This window comes from Yarrowia lipolytica, chromosome 1D, assembly GCF_001761485.1.
Source record: "Yarrowia lipolytica chromosome 1D, complete sequence".
In the NCBI taxonomy this organism is placed as follows: Eukaryota; Fungi; Ascomycota; class Dipodascomycetes; order Dipodascales; genus Yarrowia; species Yarrowia lipolytica.
Window position 1 is genome coordinate 243,835 of NC_090773.1, and position 20,316 is coordinate 264,150.

At 47.8% G+C, this 20,316-nt stretch overlaps 9 protein-coding genes across 9 annotated transcripts, besides 1 other annotated feature; 6 read left to right on the plus strand and 3 right to left on the minus strand.

The window, feature by feature from the left end:
* Positions 1-588: 588 nt before the first annotated feature.
* YALI1_D02444g (uncharacterized protein) lies at positions 589-1,638 on the plus strand (the record flags this gene model as incomplete). Its single annotated transcript, XM_502315.3, has 1 exon — positions 589-1,638. The coding sequence occupies one exon, from the start codon at positions 589-591 to the stop codon at positions 1,636-1,638; it is 1,050 nt and encodes a 349-aa protein (XP_502315.3).
* Positions 1,639-4,983: 3,345 nt separating this feature from the next.
* On the plus strand, positions 4,984-5,451 carry YALI1_D02488g (uncharacterized protein; the record flags this gene model as incomplete). The annotated part of the gene is made up of 1 exon (XM_068282571.1): positions 4,984-5,451. The coding sequence occupies one exon, from the start codon at positions 4,984-4,986 to the stop codon at positions 5,449-5,451; it is 468 nt and encodes a 155-aa protein (XP_068138672.1).
* Positions 5,452-5,542: 91 nt separating this feature from the next.
* On the minus strand, positions 5,543-6,139 carry YALI1_D02499g (uncharacterized protein; the record flags this gene model as incomplete). The annotated part of the gene is made up of 1 exon (XM_502316.3): positions 5,543-6,139. One exon carries the CDS (start codon positions 6,137-6,139, stop codon positions 5,543-5,545), a length of 597 nt encoding a protein of 198 aa, XP_502316.3.
* Positions 6,140-6,731: 592 nt separating this feature from the next.
* Positions 6,732-7,004: a sequence feature (Compare to YALI0D02211t, LTRyl1; YALI1_D02508t).
* A 1,377-nt stretch (positions 7,005-8,381) lies between these two features.
* YALI1_D02546g (uncharacterized protein) lies at positions 8,382-10,769 on the minus strand (the record flags this gene model as incomplete). Its single annotated transcript, XM_502317.3, has 1 exon — positions 8,382-10,769. The coding sequence occupies one exon, from the start codon at positions 10,767-10,769 to the stop codon at positions 8,382-8,384; it is 2,388 nt and encodes a 795-aa protein (XP_502317.1).
* A 1,717-nt stretch (positions 10,770-12,486) lies between these two features.
* On the plus strand, positions 12,487-14,373 carry YALI1_D02563g (uncharacterized protein; the record flags this gene model as incomplete). Its single annotated transcript, XM_502318.3, has 1 exon — positions 12,487-14,373. The coding sequence occupies one exon, from the start codon at positions 12,487-12,489 to the stop codon at positions 14,371-14,373; it is 1,887 nt and encodes a 628-aa protein (XP_502318.1).
* Positions 14,374-15,946: 1,573 nt separating this feature from the next.
* Positions 15,947-16,300, minus strand: YALI1_D02599g (uncharacterized protein; the record flags this gene model as incomplete). The annotated part of the gene is made up of 2 exons (XM_068282572.1): positions 15,947-16,122; positions 16,168-16,300. 2 exons carry the CDS (start codon positions 16,298-16,300, stop codon positions 15,947-15,949), a joined length of 309 nt encoding a protein of 102 aa, XP_068138673.1.
* Positions 16,301-17,268: 968 nt separating this feature from the next.
* YALI1_D02611g (uncharacterized protein) lies at positions 17,269-17,631 on the plus strand (the record flags this gene model as incomplete). Its single annotated transcript, XM_068282573.1, has 2 exons — positions 17,269-17,341; positions 17,393-17,631. 2 exons carry the CDS (start codon positions 17,269-17,271, stop codon positions 17,629-17,631), a joined length of 312 nt encoding a protein of 103 aa, XP_068138674.1.
* A 1,107-nt stretch (positions 17,632-18,738) lies between these two features.
* Positions 18,739-19,782, plus strand: YALI1_D02625g (uncharacterized protein; the record flags this gene model as incomplete). The annotated part of the gene is made up of 1 exon (XM_502319.3): positions 18,739-19,782. One exon carries the CDS (start codon positions 18,739-18,741, stop codon positions 19,780-19,782), a length of 1,044 nt encoding a protein of 347 aa, XP_502319.1.
* A 69-nt stretch (positions 19,783-19,851) lies between these two features.
* YALI1_D02636g (uncharacterized protein) lies at positions 19,852-20,276 on the plus strand (the record flags this gene model as incomplete). Its single annotated transcript, XM_068282574.1, has 2 exons — positions 19,852-19,929; positions 19,974-20,276. The coding sequence occupies 2 exons, from the start codon at positions 19,852-19,854 to the stop codon at positions 20,274-20,276; spliced, it is 381 nt and encodes a 126-aa protein (XP_068138675.1).
* Positions 20,277-20,316: the final 40 nt, after the last annotated feature.

Below are 20,316 nucleotides of genomic sequence, written 5' to 3' on the forward strand. Positions count from 1 at the left end.
TGTCATCCGCTAATCGGCCCCGCTCTTTAATATCTACTGTATACTCGTACTCAGTACTTGTAGTAATTATGCCAGCCAACTTTTCCATGTTGTTCTGTCCAAAGTTAAATGTTGCGACGCCTTGATTTCGTTGCTGTGGACTCTTGTCCATGTGACTACTACTTTACATACAAGGGAATTCAGTAGCCACCCATCTACAAGTTGGTTAGAGGGACCAACACATGAACATCGCAGTATAGAAAGCCATCGAAAAACCCTACAACAGTACCTGCCTGGCTGCTGCACCATTTGTCATTCATGACGACTATTTTGCCACCCCTGATAACTCGCCCACAGTGTTTTCAACATAAGCTCTCGTTAAAGCCTATCCGTGAGTTTTTGCCGATGAACATGCATGGAGACGCATTTGACCTGCGACAGAAGATAGAGAATCGCAGATAGATCAAAGTAGATTGCTAGTATAAGTAGCAGCCCTTGTCAGGAGTATCCGAGCCACACAATTACTTACCCTTTGACATCCTAACATCCCAGCTTACACCTACCCCCACGCCCTCTCTCTCTCTCACACACACACACACCCCATTCAAAATGACTACAATGAGAGCCGCTTTCACCACCGCGTACGGCGGTCCCGACAAGATCGAGTACTCCGATTCTCTGCCCAAGGTGAAGCTTGGAGGTGACGACCACGTGCTCATCCGAGTTGCCGACGCCTCCATCAACCCCATTGATGGGCTGCGAAACCGAGGAATGCTGCGTATTCTCATGTGTGACGACCATCCCCACGTCTTTGGATACGACGTCGGAGGCTTCGTCGAAGAGGTCGGCTCCAAGTGCACCAACCTCAAGGTTGGCGACCGAGTCTACGGCCGAATTGGCGAGTCTCAGAGCGGCACCCTCGCCGGCTACGTTTCTGCCCAGGAGAGCGTCATTGCCGTGGCTCCTACTAACCTGCCTCTGAGCGAGACTGCTGGTGTGCCTTTGGTTGGTCTCACTGCCTACCAGGCTCTGAGAGCGGGCGATGTGCAGCCTGGACAGCGAGTCTTCATCTCCAAGGGCGCTGGAGGAGTTGGAACCATCGCTATCCAGCTCGCCAAGCACGTCTTTGGAGCTTATGTCATTACTACTGGTTCGGACCACAAGGCCGAGCTTCTCAAAGAGCTTGGAGCTGACGAGGTCATCAACTACCGAAAGGAAAAGTTCCAGGACGTGATCAAGGAGCCAGTCGACTTTGCCTTTGACGTTTCCGACGAGCCTGCCGCACATGCAAAGATCACCAAGAAGAACGGATTCGTGGCGGCTCTGCGAGGAGCTCCTTCTCCCGCTACTGCCAAGAAGATTCTGGCCCACCCTCCTGGATTCCTCATGAACAACGTTCTGCGAGCCGCTAACTTTGCAACCTCCCGAACTGCCTGGTGGTACGGAGTCCGATACGAGGCCATCTACTGCGTTCCTTCTGCTAAGGATCTGGACACTCTGCGAGGCTACCTTGAAAAGGGTACTATCAAGCCCATCGTTGACTGCACTTATGACCTCAAGGATGCCAAGCTAGCAATGGAGAAGCTTGAGAGTGGACGAGCTACCGGCAAGATCATCCTTAGTGTGGATGATACTCTTGATAAGGAGTTCAAGCAGTAAATGGGAACGAGTGACCAATGGTCCTAGAGGACAAAAATGAAAAATCCCGTGGGTATATATGTATATATATAAAGAGGAGTTATTCAATGTATTTTAGTTTGCGAGAGGTGTCCACATGTAATAGGGCCATATTGGGTGCTGATGGTCGCTGTAGCTCTCTAGCCTCCATATGATGATATAAATGAACAAATGTCGACACCCAAAAATATCGCTGAAACGAGCTAAGTTGGAAAGCGTACTTGGTTTTACTATGTGACCCGATATCGAGAGAGATTCCAGTCAATCTACTAACGGTTCCAATTTTAGGTGGTGTCGGATTTAGACGGAGTTAAGTACATTTTTAGCCGGAGGTCAGATCAAGCTATTGGAGACAAAACACCAACTTTTGGCTGACCGCGACGAGTTCCGAAACGACACAAGAAAACGCAGCAAACACATCCACTGAGATTGAGGATGAAACGACATATATCATTAATAATTCATTGCAAGTAAATAAATTGTCATCTACTGATACGACTACTTCACTACAGTACATACTGTATGTACAGTGATATCAAACGTAAACTTGTGTTTCGACTCACTAAACACGGTCATCTTCATAATAACTAGGGGGCGGGTCCAACTCATCCTCAGAGTCATTTACTGTCTGCCACGGGCTTGTTTCACCATCTTCTGAGACTGAGGTTCTGAGGAGTTTTTTTGGTCGTGTCGCATGTTGGGGCTCTCGGCGTCTCCGAGGTCTAGACCGTCGGCTTTCTCGTCTTCGGGGTTGTCCCGCTCGGGATTGTTGGATTCGTTTGGTAAGTCGCACAGCTAATACAATAGGAAACATTTTGATACTAAGACTTTGAGAAACCCCAGGGTTTATATACAGCTATCTGGAGTGGCTGAGTGGGCCTCGTGTGTTATCTTGAACTCTAGAGCACTGCCGAGGACTGTAAACGCGTACCTACTGTACCTACTGTACCGGAGCTGTCACTTGGGATACATTCCTGAACAAATATAGCGCTATAAATTGGATTTTCCGAGAGAAACCGATTACCTAATATAGCGGTATGATTGAGTCGTTAGTATTGCTTCTACTTCTCCCCCCTCATGGCTATACAGACCACCTGTTGAGTGCGGCTCAGCAAAAGTTGTAAGGGAACAAGGAATACGAGGTCTTTGGGATTGAGCGAAGATAAACCTGAAATTACAGGCCGGCGAACTATTGCGCTAGTTCTCCAAACTGCAAAGATGCCGTTGGTCATGATCCCAAAAAACAGAGAGTGGGGCTCAGATGGAGGAACTTTGATCTCGGTTTTATCCTGAAGATCTTCTGCATTTGTTCAAACAAGAAAGGCACAACACGAGAACCAGAAGGAATAATAGACGGAGGCTGGACTTTTATTCCCATTATCAATCCTACAGTTCTGCTCATATATTACTCATATACTCAATTGTCATAGACTACTCTGCTTGTCATCTTCATAGCGTCTTGGCAACGTCGAAGCATGTTCTTCATACTCCGGCAGAGGTTGTGACTCAGAAACAGATTCTGAATCGGATTCAGACCGCCATAGACCGTCGTCGGTAATGTGGCCTTCTTCTCGGTACGGCTGATACTCGGTGACGGTGTTTTGGGTGTGTCGGTTTTCGACAAAGTTCTGGATTCGGCCAACTAGTTTTCGGAATCGTCGGACTCGGACTCGTCGGGCTCGTCGGGAAGGTCGCGATACAAAAACGGGAAACATTTCGGTGCCAAGAATTCGAGAAGCCCCAGGATTTAAGTATTATCTGCGGTTGTTATCTGTTCTGAGACATCGGGGACAATTAGGGTTACATTGTTTAGGGGGAGTAGATGCAACAGATATCGGCACAAGACTGGGGTATAGAACTGCAATTTTTGGAGCTGCAAAGTTGAAAAATTAACCAGAAATGGCCAACCATTCTAGGACCAAATTATTACCAATATTTACCATAAAGAATCAACTCATGACCTGCTATATTGACAATAATGTGGGGCCCGTTTCATTAAAGTTCCGATTATAATTCGATGCGGATAAATACGAGCCATCAGCATTTTAATTATGCATCGTACATAAGCGATATTAAAACGGGGCAATATCGGTTCTTGAGTATAAGGGAAGCTGCAGGGCAGCTTAACGCCTCAGTTGATTTCAACTCGTCCAGTCACGTGACATTACTCTTTGCCAGCTTGTTATACTGTCACCTTCCATGATTCTGTTTTTTATTTTTTTATTTTTTATTTTAATGATTCATTACAGTTTTTGGCTGCCTTTTTGCTGCGCACGAGGTTACTACATGTACTGTACTATTTAGCGTGTTCCAGATCGGCAGTCACGGGTCACACAGCCCGGTGGTTCCGAGGGGGAGTCGGAATGTCCGCGATGTTGATGGTGAGGGTGATGGTGATGTTACTTTTTCGATATGCGTAAAAGTACTCTAACGTATTGTAGCGGTATCTGGTACAGTATGTATATGTACATTCTGTAATTATATGAAGGTGATGCTTGGTGATGGTTGGATCGCTGAAACTCGAGTTTGTTGTATTACAAGGTGTGATATTGTACATCATTCGAATCAGCGAGATCCCGCGAGTCAACGGAACAATATACATATATTTAAGCATTGACGGACTTTGGACGGGCTACAATTGGCCACCCTAACTCGATTCCGCAACCAGGCCGGCAAGTACAGTATGTACTGTAGTATACTATCTCGCAGCCTGGCAACGTTGATAGTGCGCGATGAACCATTGCGCTGCAATAGAGGTAGCTCGTGACGCGGGGATATCTATAGAAGATCAAGAAGCAACCGCACCGGTCAAGACGACATCGACCAATCCAACAATGAACCAGAATCTGATCTCAACTCTACCACTGGTGACACGATCAACAATGCAACTACTACGAGAGCGAAGCATTTAAGACACATCCTCGAATCGTGAGAGCGTTTAGCACACACCGACCGATGGCACAGTCAATATTGCTGCTTGTAACAACAGTCAGGCAGCCAGTACTAGCACTCGAACACCAGATCAGGGGTTTCCTCAACTGGAAGCACGATTGCCGACGTTTTCCAAGTAGATTTGCATAAATGGTGTCGTTCAACCGCGTGTGTTTGGTGCAGATTGGCTTGCCCTATGGCGGAAGAAGGTACAGTCATCTGTTTTTAATGGCGGTGATGACTACAACCTGAACTTCATCCCCCAGGGCATTGATAAATGCTGTTAGTGGCCTCTGGCTGGCCTTGGACCGGAAGCCAGTGGGGCTAGTAGTGAAACGATTGAAGCACTGGCTCCAATTGACTTCTCTTGTTTGGTGCTAAGACAGAGGACCGTTGATGCCATTGTTCTGGCAAGCTAGTGTTTTTAGAGGCAACCACGATCGATGTGCCTTTTACTTCATCGTGGGTAGACCTGTGATTTCATTTTTTTATGGTAAGAATACTGTGCCAGTTGGTCTCATTGATACCACAGGAGTCGCAATTGTGGCTAACCAGTATAATTTACCAGAATACTGGTGTATTTCTCTGAAAAGCAATAAGAAAGGCCACGTTGATGTCAATACGGCTTTCGAGGCATGGCGGCCGACCAAAAAACACTGCTTTATTGGGTCCACGTATCAGAGGTACCGGATGTACCCCGTGGCGAGTATTAATAGACGAGTTGGCGGACTCGGAGAAGACTCAGGACATGTTGAAGGGCTTCCTAAACAATACTCGAGGTCACTCTGCAATGGTCTCTCACAAGCTGTTGGAGCTGGAGGAGACGTTGGAGACTGCAAACTGATGGCCGCGCGCAGTGGATAATATAGGGTGCTTGAACGAGTTATAATTATTGCAAGTTATGGTAGGATATCGCTAGTATTGCAACTCTGACCGTCTGATAAGATCCTGATCATCAATTGAGCAGCTCGTGTGAAGTGGACTGCGACTGTTCGTATGTGGGAGGAAGATCAAGCTCAGATTCCGACTGAGATTGTTGCTGAGATCGAACTGAGTCAGTCACATGATCCTGGGATGGGTGTGAGACATTCGCACGGAAAGGGGAGGAAGATCTCATGTCGGGAATGTGATCTACAACTTGTCTCTGACTGGAGCCTTGTTCAAAAACGTCCATACCTTCGTACCCGTGACCCTGAGTGCTGCTATAGCCAGGTTGGACCTGCAAGGGGTTAATTACAAATCCCTGTGGCATACCATAGCCCAGGACAGGCAGGATGGCGTTCCGGGCTTGCTGCTGGGCCTGCATCTGGATGTTCTGGGCCTGCTGCTGGATCTGTTGCCTGAGATCACGAGTCTGTTGCTGGACCTGCTGTTGGATATCACGTGTCTGTTGTTGAATAGCACGTGAATGCTGGTCGGTGTCATTGTTCGGGTTCTGAAAACTCGTGCCATCTAATATTGATTGATTGTTATTGTTGAAACCTGATGAAGAGTCGAAAAACTGCTCGCGGGAGTCCTGGTATCGCGACTTGATCTCCTTGTCAATGGTCATTGTGGGTGTCGGCGGTTAATACAGACAGGTGTGGGATTCCCAAATGTATGAATACAACGAACTGTATGCTTTGCTTGTCGACAAAACTGATGAATGTGAAAGGGGACTGAAAAACCTATATATATGATTATTACACCCACTTCACAAGACACCGATAATACAGTATGTACAGTGCACACATGTGTATATTCATGAAAGAGATTCCGGACCAGTAGACAACTCGTATTTATAAAACAGACATCAGCCAACTACCAGCAACGCCACATATACCCATGTGCTGACAATTGCCAGTTATTACTCGGCCAGCTATTAACTGCAGCCGAGGGGGAAGGTCCTTGCGGTGCGGCTAAGTAGCAGGAGGTTTACTGCAACCATAGTAGTACAGTACATACAGTATTGTATAGGTAGTTATAGCAACTGTAGTGCACAATTTAATTATACAGATATGGATAGGGTACGAACGCACCTTGAATGGAGTGAAGATGACAAAAACGAGTCATCGGAAATTCGATGTACCATTGCAAACGGATCTACAAAGTCAAATGGTATGGAAAAGCCACATTTTCAGTCGCGGTGTACTTAATGAAGTATGTATTGAAGATCATAAGTATTATTGATGTGATATAGTTAATTAACAACTTACAACCCACTTCTAGGGACACGACGTTCCGATAGTAGCACACACCAGAAGGGTGTGTGCTTGCTCATTCACCAGAAAAGAGATTCTAGATCAGTGGATAAAACTATCTACAGGATGGACATCTCGTCTACGACCCAGCTGATTCCTCTCATTACTATGTGGTGACTTCTCATCATTATGTGAGGAATTAGCCAGGTATTACCCCACCGGGTATTACCTCCAACAGTATGTACTATCGATATTTAGGGCAACTATTATCTAGGATTGCCATTTTCATGTTCAATATTTCGTAGCTACTGTATGTAATATCATTAATCCTTAGATGAGGCGACTGGTCTATCGAAGGCAATTTGGAAGTGCATCTAAAAAGTGGGTATAAACTCCCCAGTGTTAGTTGGACCATGATTGCTCGTATGGAGGAGGGGGTTCGAGTTCAGTATCACGGCGAGTTTGTGGCTGGAATCGAGTAGCTTCGATCTCTTCAGTATATGGCTGGTATTGCGTGAGGATGTTCTTATCGCTTGGGGTTTCTCCGTCAATCACTTTGCGGTACAGTTTTTTGATCAGCTTGACTCGTCTGGATGGATAAAATGGGTTGGGGAACATTGATGGGTGGGGATATTACGGGAGGAGGGTAGTTTATATAGAGAACGAACTGGCGAACATGGTGAATTGTATGCACACAGTGCACAGCCCTGCCAACGTGACCATGAGAACATCGTGTTTCAACTGTAGGTTTTTGGGGACCTGAAAGCTCCAAATTTGAACCGTAGAGAGCTGAAATCCAGGGCTTTTGATTGGTGTTTCCAGATTCTCATAGTGTCTCGTTCTCCGTGTGAGACAGGGACTTTCGCTTAGTCCGCGACAGACAAATCAAAGTTTCAGATACCGGAGTTATTATTAGCCGACTTGCATACGAGGCTGTGGGGGAAGTTTAAATTAGGAGATACAGTAACCGAAGATAACGCAGAACAAGGGAGCTGAGCTGTGAGAACATCTGGTGGATAGAAGTACTAAACTGGGTAAATACACCGCGGCTTATTGATTGAGACAAAAATTCCGAGACTAATGTCTTTTGGTATAATCCCATCTGTTCTTATTGTGCCCAGGAAGAGCTGATTGTGGAGTCGTTTTTGTAGGTCACGACTCACACAGCCCCGCTGCATATAGCCGTGTATTCGATAGCCGCCGAGGTTGAAGAATGACCAGAAACACTCGAGAGTTGACGTTCAATGGATGACAACCTCTCGCCCATAGAAATAGTTTGTTATCCTCATGCCTAGTTCGTTCCTCTCCGGCCTTGGTTGTACTACTCTCTCGGACCTGAACTTCACCAGTATCTCTGAGGTTTATAGAACAAACCAATCGATCAGAGACAGTATAGAGAGATACGCTGAACTGTCAATGTCACGCAGTATATCACTACATACTGTACACTCCTACAACACAGCAAATCCTACTTGAAAAATTAACAAGGTAAAATCTAATCAAATAATTTAAAATGCTACCGTTTCCAGAAAGGCTCGTTGTTCCTACTGTACTTCAGTCTAGAGCCGCTCTAGATCACGACTCGCTTCAGCTCTGGGTGAGCTTTTTACATGACTATAACAGCTCCTTAATAGGTTCCTTTTCCACCGTCTTTGCCAGCTCCAGTGTCTCCCCTTCGACCTTTGGAGGCTCCTTCCATAGTCTCAATCTGACATTAGCAGGTAACTCCCTTCGCGCTCGTCTCACCCGCTCCTTCCACTTGAACTGCCGATCATTGTCAGAGTACAGTCTAGGTGTCTCATCCGTCTCCTGAGATGCTGCCACGTTCATAGATCCACTGGTGACCTGATCAGAAATGCTTCTCATAGTCTCAGGCTGAATCTTGCGTCTCGGAGGCAGAGGGGGGGCTCCATAGGCCGCTGTAGCAGCGATGGCAGCATTGGACGCAGCGGAGTCCGGTTTTCCAGTGTGTTCTCGGTCGACGTTCTCATCGGTCTTCTTTCCAGCAAGACCAACGGGCTTTCTAGGAACAGGAGGAGGCACTTTCTTGCCGATAGGAGAGTCCATGAGGTTTACAGGCTGAACAGGCTTGCGCGCCACTTTCATTGGTCGTTCTCGTTCATCAGCCTCCTTTTTGAGAGCAGCAATTTCGACTCTAAGAAAGTCGTAGTCCAGTTCTCGGTCAGACGTAATGTCTCGAATATAGATGCCGAGAATCTGTTGGGGATAGACCTTGGCAAGTTCCACGTAGGCCTCCAGATCACCCTCTCCGGAGTCTCCAACGAGAATGAAGCGTCGCTGGGGGAAGTCTCGCAGAATCTGCTCCAAATTAAACTTCTTTCGTTCAGCAGGGGCTTCAAAAAGCTGAGACAAGACTCCAGCGTAGTCTTTCAGATGAATGGATCCTCTAGGGAAGCCGTGCATGTGCAAATACTCCTTGATGACCGGGTACAGCTGCCAGGGTGAATTCGAGACGTAATGGGTCTGAACACCCAGTCCTGACAACTTGTTGTACCACTCCACCACTCCAGGGATACTCAGGCCGTCCAGATCCTTCACAAACACGTTCTTGATCATGGCCTTTTTGTCTCCAGTCACTCCAGTGTGTTTGATGGTGTCATCAATATCGGAAATCAGAGACACTCCCTCATATGACACATCGATGAGATCCTGCTGGACCGAATAGGGTGTGTTTCTGACATGGATTTTCATGATTGTTGGCTTGAAATCGAGCCGCAAAGCAGTTCCAAACTTACCCGAAGTGTGGGAATGCAGAGTCGTCGACGTGGCGTGCTCATTGTCGTCTATAATGGTGACATCGAGGACGGCGTTGACGAGCGGCTGAGCCACAAATGGCGCAAACCGCTCCTTCATGATTGTGTCTTCCAGGGAAGAGTCAGCGGGGAGTGATTGAGAACTGGCAGTGGAGTCCAGCGAGATGCTGCTGGCAATAGTGGTTGTTCTGCTGGAATAGATGCGACTAGCAGGGGGAGGGGGGACTCGTCTTCTACCGGCAGTAGGGGAATCACGCGAGGGAGATTCATATCCATCCCTCACGGATGAAGCACGTGAAGAAGTAGTCGATCTAGACGAAACCGACTCAGATCCGTCCAAATCAATCAAATCCGGGGTACTGGCACTCTGTGCTCCATTTCTGAACCCCCTAGTACTCATTCGGCCCTGTCTCTCCTTCTCAATTTCTTCCAATGCGGCAATATCTCGTTCCAGTTTTTCCTCGGAGTTGCCACTGAGATACGATCTGACCATGTTCAGAATAAACCGGTTCTTTCGCGACGTCCATTCTCCAGGCACAGAGATGGTTCCCTTAATATCCACCTCATGGGTTCCATCAGGAAGCATTCGAGAGTAGGTGGGGTAAGCTGTGATTGTGGGTGCCAGGTTCGTCTCCGACAGATCCAACGGCTCGTTGTTCTGGGTCAATTTCTCAGCCACAAACGTTTCTGACTTGGTCTTGATGGACTGCCAGATTTTGCGCGTGTTGTATCCACTCATTCTCAGCCAGTGCTTGAAGTAGTATGGTTTTCGGGTCGCTCTGTAGTAGTACAGCAATCGGGCAATGTCTCGTCCCTTGGGCTGACCGGCCTTGTGTCGTTTCTTGCGCTCTTCGCGTTTCAGGCGCCGTTCCAACCGCTGCTGTTTGCTCCAGCGGGTGAAGATGGACTTGAAAAACCGGTAGACAAACGAGTGGCGTTTCTTGACAATGTAGGGGGCCGGAGGGGGCTGAGAGGCTGGTGTTAGAGCAGTGACGACGTTTTTCGACGGCTTCAAGCTCCGTTTGTGTTCGAACCGGAGCGCTCCTTTGGGTCTGGGGGACGCGACTACTGTGGTGGGCTTGCGTGCGGTGGTGGCAGTAACTTCTTTTTTAGCCGATAAAAAGGCGTTCTGGAGGGTCGGCGAAAAGTGTCTTTGGTGGACGAGTAACGGGCGACTGAGCGGGGCACGTGACGCGAGAGACAGCCGCGTGGATCGCGCCAAAAACATGATACCGGTGCAGCGAATCGATCGATCACAAGTTCGGTTATCCAGACACACTACAAGTACACTTCACTTTCGGACAAGACAACAAGAGACCAGTCCAAAAAGTATAATCCACGTGTGGTGTATGTATGGATGAGATGGGAGATGGCAAGTAGAGGTCACAAGAGAGGGTCAGAAGAGCAGAGACCAAAGAGGAAAAGGGTCGTGTGGTGTCTCGCACATGATATACGACTCGAAAGCTTTTTTTCTTTCTCTTTCTTCGCGGCGGTTTACCCCAGTAGCGTCTCTTTGGGGGATGCTGCTATGTATCACTTGCTATTGTGCTGCCTCACTTGTATGCAGGTTGCACGGAGACACACACAGGTGGACTTTTTGGGGGTAATCTATAGAGATGTATTACATACATACAACTGCAGAAATTTATATCACGTGTCCAACAACGTATCCCCACTATCCGGCTTACTAAACATCCCGTTTAGACTCCTCCTACAGCACTACTTGTAGTACATACGAGTACTTGTACTCTCAAACAACCGTTAACAAGCTCATCTCGCACAAGCAAACTTTATTGGAAAAGGGCAGAGCAACGCAACACAGCAACAAGACGCCCAAATGGAAGTTTTAATGAGAGAAAAGGGTCGCGAACACTTGTAAATCGACATAACGTGTCCTGTCATTCCCTCTTGGGTGTGTGTGTATGCTGTATAGTCATGTTGGGTTTATCCGTTTGGCGCCTCCGGCTCGATAACGAAAGCTTAAGCAGTCGAGTGTTCTAAATTCAGTTTTGCTCTTAACCTGAACAAGACAAATTCAGAGCCGCATAGATATGGAGGTTTGTTTTGGGCACTGATCAGGTGATATATTACTTGGATATTGTATTTTATGGTATCTATGTGATCGGGGAAGCTGACAGATTAGGACTATTATAAAATATGAGTTACATTTTGCAGTAAACACGAGAGGTGGTTGTTCTCAAGACACTATGAAAAGTTATCTAATTTTTTTTTTGTAACTGTCTCGAAGTCAACAAATCAAAGTAATTTTGTTTGCAATCCAAGTAAGATTTGTGACGAAACTTTGGGGGACGAAATCGTTCCAGAAAAGAAAAAAAAAAGACTTTTCAGAAGCCTATTGTAAGTATCTGTGTAAGATTCAATTACGGTGTCCCCCTACGGTGTAATATAACCCCCCCTAGAACCAAACTGCCCACTCATTGTTGGGTCTCTACGCATATTCTAAACCCCATGAAGCAGCTACCATGTACACAAGTGCGCCATGTATCTCACGCCACAATTACGTAATAACAAAAATACACACACAATTGTCACCCTCCTCGAGGTCCACAGATTGATTCCCCGCTATATATATATATATATATATATATATATATCCTAATAACCCCACTGTGTAGTCCCCAAACCCCCCATCCCAGATTCCCTCGCCACCGAATCCCACAACCCTATCGAGCTTAAACCTCCGCTTACCAAAGCTGTCGTTAAAGGAGATGGAGGTATATGTAGCAAGTAGGGAGATGAGAGAACTCGGGATAACGGGGATGGTTTTGTCACGTGATGTGTCACGTGGACACGGTATTTTCTCTGTTATATGTCACGTGCATTTCCAGCAACTTCTCCTTCACACCGCAAATACCTCACACGTGCAAAATGTCTATAGAATGATAACTCTAACCTGACATCATCACCACAACACACACCACACCATGGGAATCCGACTGCGTAAAAAGAACCTGGCTGCGCTGCTGGTCGCGGCCTCGTTCATGCTGGTCATCACATGGCTGTTTCTAGCCACGTCCTGGCACGCTCTACGACACGATCCAGCGGCTGCTCTGATGCATTCCTTCGGGTCCAAGATCAGACCTCTACGATACATTGTTCTGGGCGACTCGTGGTCAGATGATGGTTCTCGCCACGTGTTCCGAACAAACGAGGGAGCCATGGACGACACAAAGCCTGCTGTCAACGACGATCAGCGGTACTGGGTGCAAAAGTCGCCTCAGGGAGGACCCAAGAAGGTGGCCATGAGCTGCCGAGGACTGGGAGGGCGATGTTCGGATGGTATTCTGTGGTCCGAGTACGTTTGTGACTCGTTGGTGAGCTGCAAGCACCACGATAACTTTGCTTACAATGGAGCCAAGCTTACTAACGATATCATGCCTGGTCCGATTCCCGATCTCAAGTCTCAGATTGACGAATTGCTGTTGTGGGAGTCCAAGCTCGATGAAGGACACGAATTGAACGTTGCCAACCTGACTGCTCAGAGATCGGAGAACCTGCCGGCCTCTGGTCTCACTTCTGGTAATGTCATCACTGTCTGGTTTGGAATCAACGACATCAAGAAATTGCTTCTGACTGCCGCCACAGAAGAGGGGGACCACAAGACCGTCAAGCAGACCGTGGCGATCCTGTTTAAGCAACTTGAACGACTTCAAAGTGCCTACAAAAACGCCAACATCATTCTCATGAACTCCGTCGACATCACTTTCACCCCTTGGTTCTCGTACCAGTTTGGAATCAACTCCAAGCGGGGCGCAGCTGCTTTGGCTGAGCTTCGAGCCGCTCGAATCGCTGAAAAGGCAGCCCTTCATGAAAAGAACAGATCCTCCAAGAACTACAAGAGAGACGAGGCGGAGACTCTCAGAGACGCAGCTGAAAATACCCATTCCGATAAGGATGCTCTCAGGGACGCCGAGGAGGCCCAGAATGAGCTCTACGAGTCCGATGAAGATGATGTCGAGCCCACTCCTACTCCTACCCCCACTCCCACCCCAAAGCCCAAGAAGGCGAAAAAGAAGGGCAAGAAGAAGACCAAGAAGCCCACCAAGGGCAAGGAGGCGCTTATGAACGCGCAGAAACAGGCTGGCGACGAAAAGGCCGAGAAGCAGAGCGCTGAGAAGGATCTGGAGGTCCTTCGAAAGGCCGATAAGAAGGGGGCCAAGACTTTCAAGGACAAGAACTTTGAGGAGGAGGCCATTGCTGAGGAGCTGGAGCCGGTGAGTGAGTCTGAACTCTCCGACGAGATCGGCTCCGAAACTGAAGCACAAAAGGCCCTCAAGGCTGTTCAGCAGTTTGATGCTCTGGAGAGAGAACGAGTCAAGCAAATGGTTGCTTCTTGGAACCAAGAGCTTGCCGAGCGTGCTCGAACGTTCAACAAGGACCACAACCGTGAGATTTTGCACGTGTTTGATGCTCAGCAGTTCGTCATGAAGAATGCCAAGTACTACCTGGTCCATGATATTGAGAGTGAGTGCATCGAGCGAATCAACCACTCCACCGAGCACTGTTCCAAGACCAAGAAGGGACTCATGTACTGGGATCCTCTTCATATGCGGTCCATTCGACACAGAGAGCTGGCTGTTGAGGTCTTGTCCACTTTCTACGAGCGTGCCAAGATCCTGGATCTTTCGAAACTCGGTCTGAGTCTCAAGAACATTGATGTTAGTAAACTGGATGTTACCAAGCTGAAGGATCTGGATCTGACACGATTGAGAGACTACTCTGGTTTCACTAGTTTCAAGAACTACGTGACCAAGAACTGGCAAAGTGTTCCTAGTTTTTCGAAGTTGAAGGGTTATGTTATTCCCGAATAAGCTGTGAAAAACGAGTTATTGATAGCTCATGAGCGACTCGCAGAGCAGGAGGTGACTGCTGGCTGTTGGGTCCGAGAAAACACATGAACCATGACTATGTGTTGTAGACGGTAGCTGAAAGAAGTCAGCATGATCCTGCGAGACGTTGAGTCTGTGCAGGAGTGATAAAATAACTAAATAATGTTTATATTGTGTGTTTCGTTATTGGTGGCGTGTTTTTTTGTGGTCAGTAGTTGAATTCAGATGTGTTGGAGTAGTAACCTAACTACTGTACTTGCTCGTTGTCAAGTAGGATCTTCTATAGTAGTACAGGAGCCAAAAAAATGTATAAAAGGAAACCAAAGCTGTACTAAGGTGACAATTCCAGACTATATCGTGCATATTACTTTCAGCAATCAGTTAGTCAATCATCCATCAAAGGTCTATTCACATGAATATATTGTAACACGTCTCTGCAGGAGATCTGGAATTATGTTCTCTCTGGCCCTCACAACCAACTGTCGCGTTTTACGAAAACGTATTGAAAGGGCCTGGATACTCATATAGGACTATAATGAGGTGGGTCACCTATTGCAGATTCGTTGGGTCTAGACCTCTTCTTCAAAGGCGCATATGTATTCTCAATCCGTCAATATATGTATTTGATGCTACAATTGTAGGTCTGCTCGCAGCTGTATCCATCCCAGTAAAATTGGAGTTGTGGATGCACCAGAGAGCCCGTAGTAGTGCTGACTATACCAATTGAAAGCGCCGTCTCCAGAGAGTACAGCTGTGTTTTCCTCGTGGCTCAATTGCGGTTTAGTCGAATTCTATACCACTTACAATTGCACATTTCTCAGATCGACCTTTCACATCCAGGACTTGACCGCATCGTCCGCAATAATAGTTCACTAATCATAATTCTTCCTGACGAGGTCTTTTGCTCAGCCACAATAATGCGCATGTGCACGAGTACTACTTTATCTCGTAATAACTACGGATTATTACAGGGGTGTCTGTGGGAATCATGTACCTGATACTCATCAGTAGGGAGAAGGGAGCCTAGTGGAGAGAAAAGGGATTGGAAGAACGAGTGTATTAGAGTATCGTGGGATAGATTTTGATGTCTCACACTCGTCAAACGTGTTTTTGGGGTAATTCACGTTGTATTCAGATACATTCTCGTAGTGCACGATCTATCCTACAAGTCTAGAACACGTTCGGTGCTGCTACCATGGCATTAGAGTGCTGATTACGAATACGAGCAACAATGGACACGCCATTGTCCTAGTACAGTAGTGAAAGGAATGTGCCTCTTATCTAGGGGTCGGTGGATGTGAACGGCTGGTTCTTGCGATACAGAAGAGATAACAAGAAACTGACAGCGCAGGAAGATTATTCGGGTCTTTGGAGTTCCTCCAATACAAATAACGCCTCGGAACTCCTTGATCCAGCGCCTTTTTGCCGAGGCCAGGACTTGTGCCCACCATTATAAACCTCAGTCTAAACTGTACTTGCGCTTGGACGGAGACTACAAATCTATTGTCCATAAAAACCACAAGCTCATCCACACAAGCCTATTGTCTGTCACGAGTCAGACACGAGCAGCATCTCCTTCTTTCTCTACAAGCAGTCTCTTCTTGACAGGGTTGGTTGCATGGACGAGCACATCTCTGTAATAAGCTGAGACACGGAGATATGGGATCTTTGTTAATGCGACCCGGAGGTTGAGACACGGAAGTTGATGAAGGTCACTCACGACTCTTGCCCCTGAAAAAGCCACAGACCTTGGTTGTCAGACTGGCTGCAGCAGACTTGGTTGCAAAACTCGGTTGCAAAACTTGTTTGTAAACTTGCTTGTTTGTAAACTTGGTTGCAAAACTCGTTGCGAAAACATTCTGCTTATCTGAAGTCTTGAATCGTTGTCGTACGTACTTGCACATCCCATCGTATACACGTGGATATATCGGTGATACGTGGCTGCTTAGATAGACAAATAGAGCCCGACTAAAACCGTGGGGGTACAGGAAGTAGGGGTAGTGGGTATAGTAGGGTGGATGGTGGGGAATCAAACGGTGGAGATGGTTCAAGTTGGCGATTTCACGTTGATTTTTGCCGCAAAAAAATGATGACAATCGTCACTGCCATTTCCGTCAACCGAGCCCTGCTCCTGTCTCACCCACCCCACTGTCTCAGTCTCACCAGGGTCCCACTGTTCCGAGGTTTCCGAAACTCAAATCGGGACTCGGTAGAAGACTCAGATAAACCAATTCCACACGTCACATAGGCGAGGTGGCTCGCAGAATGATGACAAACCGTTTGTGTGTCTGTTCTTATCTCTTCTCTGGCGCTCCAGCGTTACTGTTGGAGTTTACTTGTATGACTTGCAAGTAGGCTATACGTACGTAGGTTGTTGCGATTAGAGTGTCTGGTGATTGTATTTGTAGGTTGATTTGAGTTGTTCATTTTAGTCGTGAACGACAGAGGTGTCTCTAGCCGAAGCTGTGGCGATGGTAGAGAGATACAAGTGGTATCAATGGATAGCCCTTGATCAGGGGATCATTCTGGTATCCTTTATGACCCTGTAAGGCCTCCCAGAAGGCGAGTAATCGACACTCCTATTTTCCATTTCCATCTACTCCATTTTCCGTCGATTGATTTTCCTTCCACTTGATTTTTCATCGACTTGATTTTTCCCAACTCCATTTTTCCATTCTAATTTCCCGATCGCCAAAAACAGCTTCCCCTTCGAACCAAGTCCTCAGACTCCTTCCAGCCATTGAACCAAATCTCCTACCACTCCCGCTAGCACGTCTTTGCCGCGTGCCCGCGCATTTTTTCTACGTTGCACATTCTGCGCCGTTGAGCCAAGTTGTGAAGTGATAGACAGCATGGCATGAGAGATGTAGACACAGCATGGACAACACTGAGTGGGTCCCAAGAGAGACGCGAGGCGCAACTACACACAAAGATACGACAAGGATACGGCGTCTATAAGACGTACAAGACGTATCGTAACACACTTGTCCATTACGACAAGGTCTAATCCGACACAACTACTTGCCGTGGCTTTTGCCGGGTCTCCAAAGTCCCCCAAAGTTACTCCACCAACCACTTGTCCGTCTCTTTCGTCATATTGGAAAGTGCCTCGCCTCATGTATCGCTGCAACTACTTGTCCACTCAAAGTGAGCGCCAAACACCGGTGCAAGTATGTGCTTACAGGTCCACGGAACTCACCAAAGCACCAAACCTGGACTGCTCGCGGACTTGTAGCCTAGCGGCGACTCAATTTCTATCATAATGGCCTCGCTATGGTCGACGACATGTCTCACCTACCATCGCCCATCCGTCTATCGTTCCCCGCACTCTTTGTATCGTCTAGACTTTGTCCTTGTCCTGGGGCTGGAAAAGCCCACCCATACACAGCTAACCTCCTTCGCTAAGATGGTTCTTATAGCTTAATTGAGTCGAGAGATCAAAGACAAGAAATGCAAAACTGAGAAACAAAGGGGGGGAGTTCATGATGTGCTATTGCAAGAAGAAAAACATATAGGATATTTGTGTGGAAACCCCGCGCAAAAAGCACTCCGATCCACTTCCCAGCCACGTCTCAACCCTACACCCCCTTTTCGTCGACCATCGCCGTCCCCTCCTGCACAGATCTTCACCTCCCGGGTTATTACAGATCCACACTCCTAAATTTATGAAACACGCCGATCAGCGGGAAGAGCCCCCGCCCCCACCATCCATTTTGGGCGTGCGCAGGAGACCTCCAACGAGGAGGGCACAAAGACATTGTGGACAATGCTCGTTTAGGCCCTTATACGAGAAAGTCGGGGGACTAGTGAGCGATATACGGCGAATAGGCGTTTTCCCAGATGGGTGAAGCGTAGGGTTGTATTACAGGGGTGGGTTAAGGTTCTTCGACCGGGAGAGGTCGTATGGCCTAGATGAGCATATGGGTCGATTCGTTTCACCGCGGAGAACTCGATGCCGTTTTCAGATTTCCATTGGCATATATAGTTGTCGAGATATCCCCTCTGAAAAAGCCGTTGCTATTTAGACCCTGTTTTTCGTGCGTCAGCTATGCGGTCCAATTTGAGGCAGTCAGGGTAAGTGTTTCAAGTGGGCGTTGGAAAATGACGAAGTGACCGTAGATAGCCGCGGCGAGAGCTGAAATAAACCGCCCTGAGTGATTTATCACGTGATCTGACACCAGCGGCGTTCTTCCCCCATTCCCATAGGGTTCTTAGCGCATCTCGAATATTGTGCATTCCTCTGTCCACCAAATTAGCTCATGCGGGGAAAAAGCTTACTCGTACCTTCTTATAATACACCCTACATGTCCATAAAGTGGTGGCACTCTACCAACATCACCTGTTATAATGCCCCCTTTCACCCTGGCAGACACTACGGCGATACAGGTGCTCATGTCGGCGACACAGGATACCCGCTCGGACTTCACGCACAAGCTGGCGCCGCTGCTGCACCTGCTGTACACCCGGTTTGTGCAGTGCAACCACATGAACCCCATGTGGATCAACGGCGACAAGATTCTCTTTTCGTGTGGCGACATGACAACGATCCAGAGTCACGTGTTGCGCTACTCCGGGTACAACGTCGACGACCGGGAGCTTGAACTGAGCAAATATGGAGCTGAGGCGTTTTTCAATCAGTTTCAGGAGAGCGGAAATGGCTACAAACCCAAGGTGGTGGTGGGCGATACCGGGTCTGGGTTTGTGGAGGCCGTGGGAGTGGCTCTGGACACGCAGGAGCTTGCGGAGAACTTCAACAAGCCGAATTTCCCTCTGATCACGGCAAAAACATGGGTCGTGTTCGACGAGGAGGCTGCTCTATCGTCGGACGCAACTAAGGCCGCAGAAGCAGCTGTCGAAGCGGAACTCAATAATCTGATTGGTATTCTTGTGGCTGCATCTCCCCAAACAGTGCGGTTTTACCATATGATGGGCTGGCGGCTGCTGGAGGTTGTGGATCTCAGTGATCTGGCGCAACTCGAGGCAGTCATCGTGGAGGCGCTTCAGGAGCCTCACATGCCTGTGGTTGTGCATATCAGAAGCATTGAGCGGTCCTTGGAGAGTGATGTGAGCGATAACACGCTGGTGGATGAGTATCATAGATGGGGCGATGTGCCGGTTGAGAGTGACCAGAGCGTTACCACAAGTCTGTATACCCGTTTTGCCATTATCAACGCGTCGCGTGAGCTTGCATGGAATCATCTGAGGGAAGGGTACAAGGCATTCTTTCCTGCCGATTCGGCTGCTCTGGAGGAGGTTAAGAGGGAGCTTGAGGAGTGTTATTATGATGAGAGGGAACAAGAGGGAGGGTCAAAGGAGGGGCTGACGGTGCCTCTGGAGAGGAGTAGTCGGAGTACTCCTAGTAGGACGCCAAGGCTCTGTGCCGGGTTATAGACAACCCTGAAATGTTACCAACATTGAGGAAGTGTCTGAAGCAGGCTGAAGCATCGTAGAAGCCTTGTCATGGTCACGTCAGACCCAGGGAAGACTCTGGAAGTGCTCATGTCTGTTCTAGACGTTCTTTTTGCACTTTCGCAAGACGTATCCGCGGAGTGGTGACTAAAACTAAGAGGAATTCTTAAAAGCTGGGCTTTCGCGGATTTTGGCAATTTCGGTGGACCCAGAGATCTGACGTTGCCAAGGAGACGGTTCAGACGGCCTCAGACCTGCACGAGTCCCCAGAGTCTCATCTCTACCCCCATGATGCGGTTTCCCACAGTCGTTTCAACAATCATTCGGCTAGCAGCAACCTATTCTCTTCTTCAAAGGGCTATTCCAGACCAGCAAATCTTCGCCTTTTTGGCCGAGTCTCCTCGTTGACGAACCTGCTCTGGAAACAACCCCTTCCAATCCTTCTGTACTCTACTTTTACTAACCGGCTCTCCTGAGCCCGAGCTTTCTTAGCCAGCTCCAAAACGCTTGCCTGTC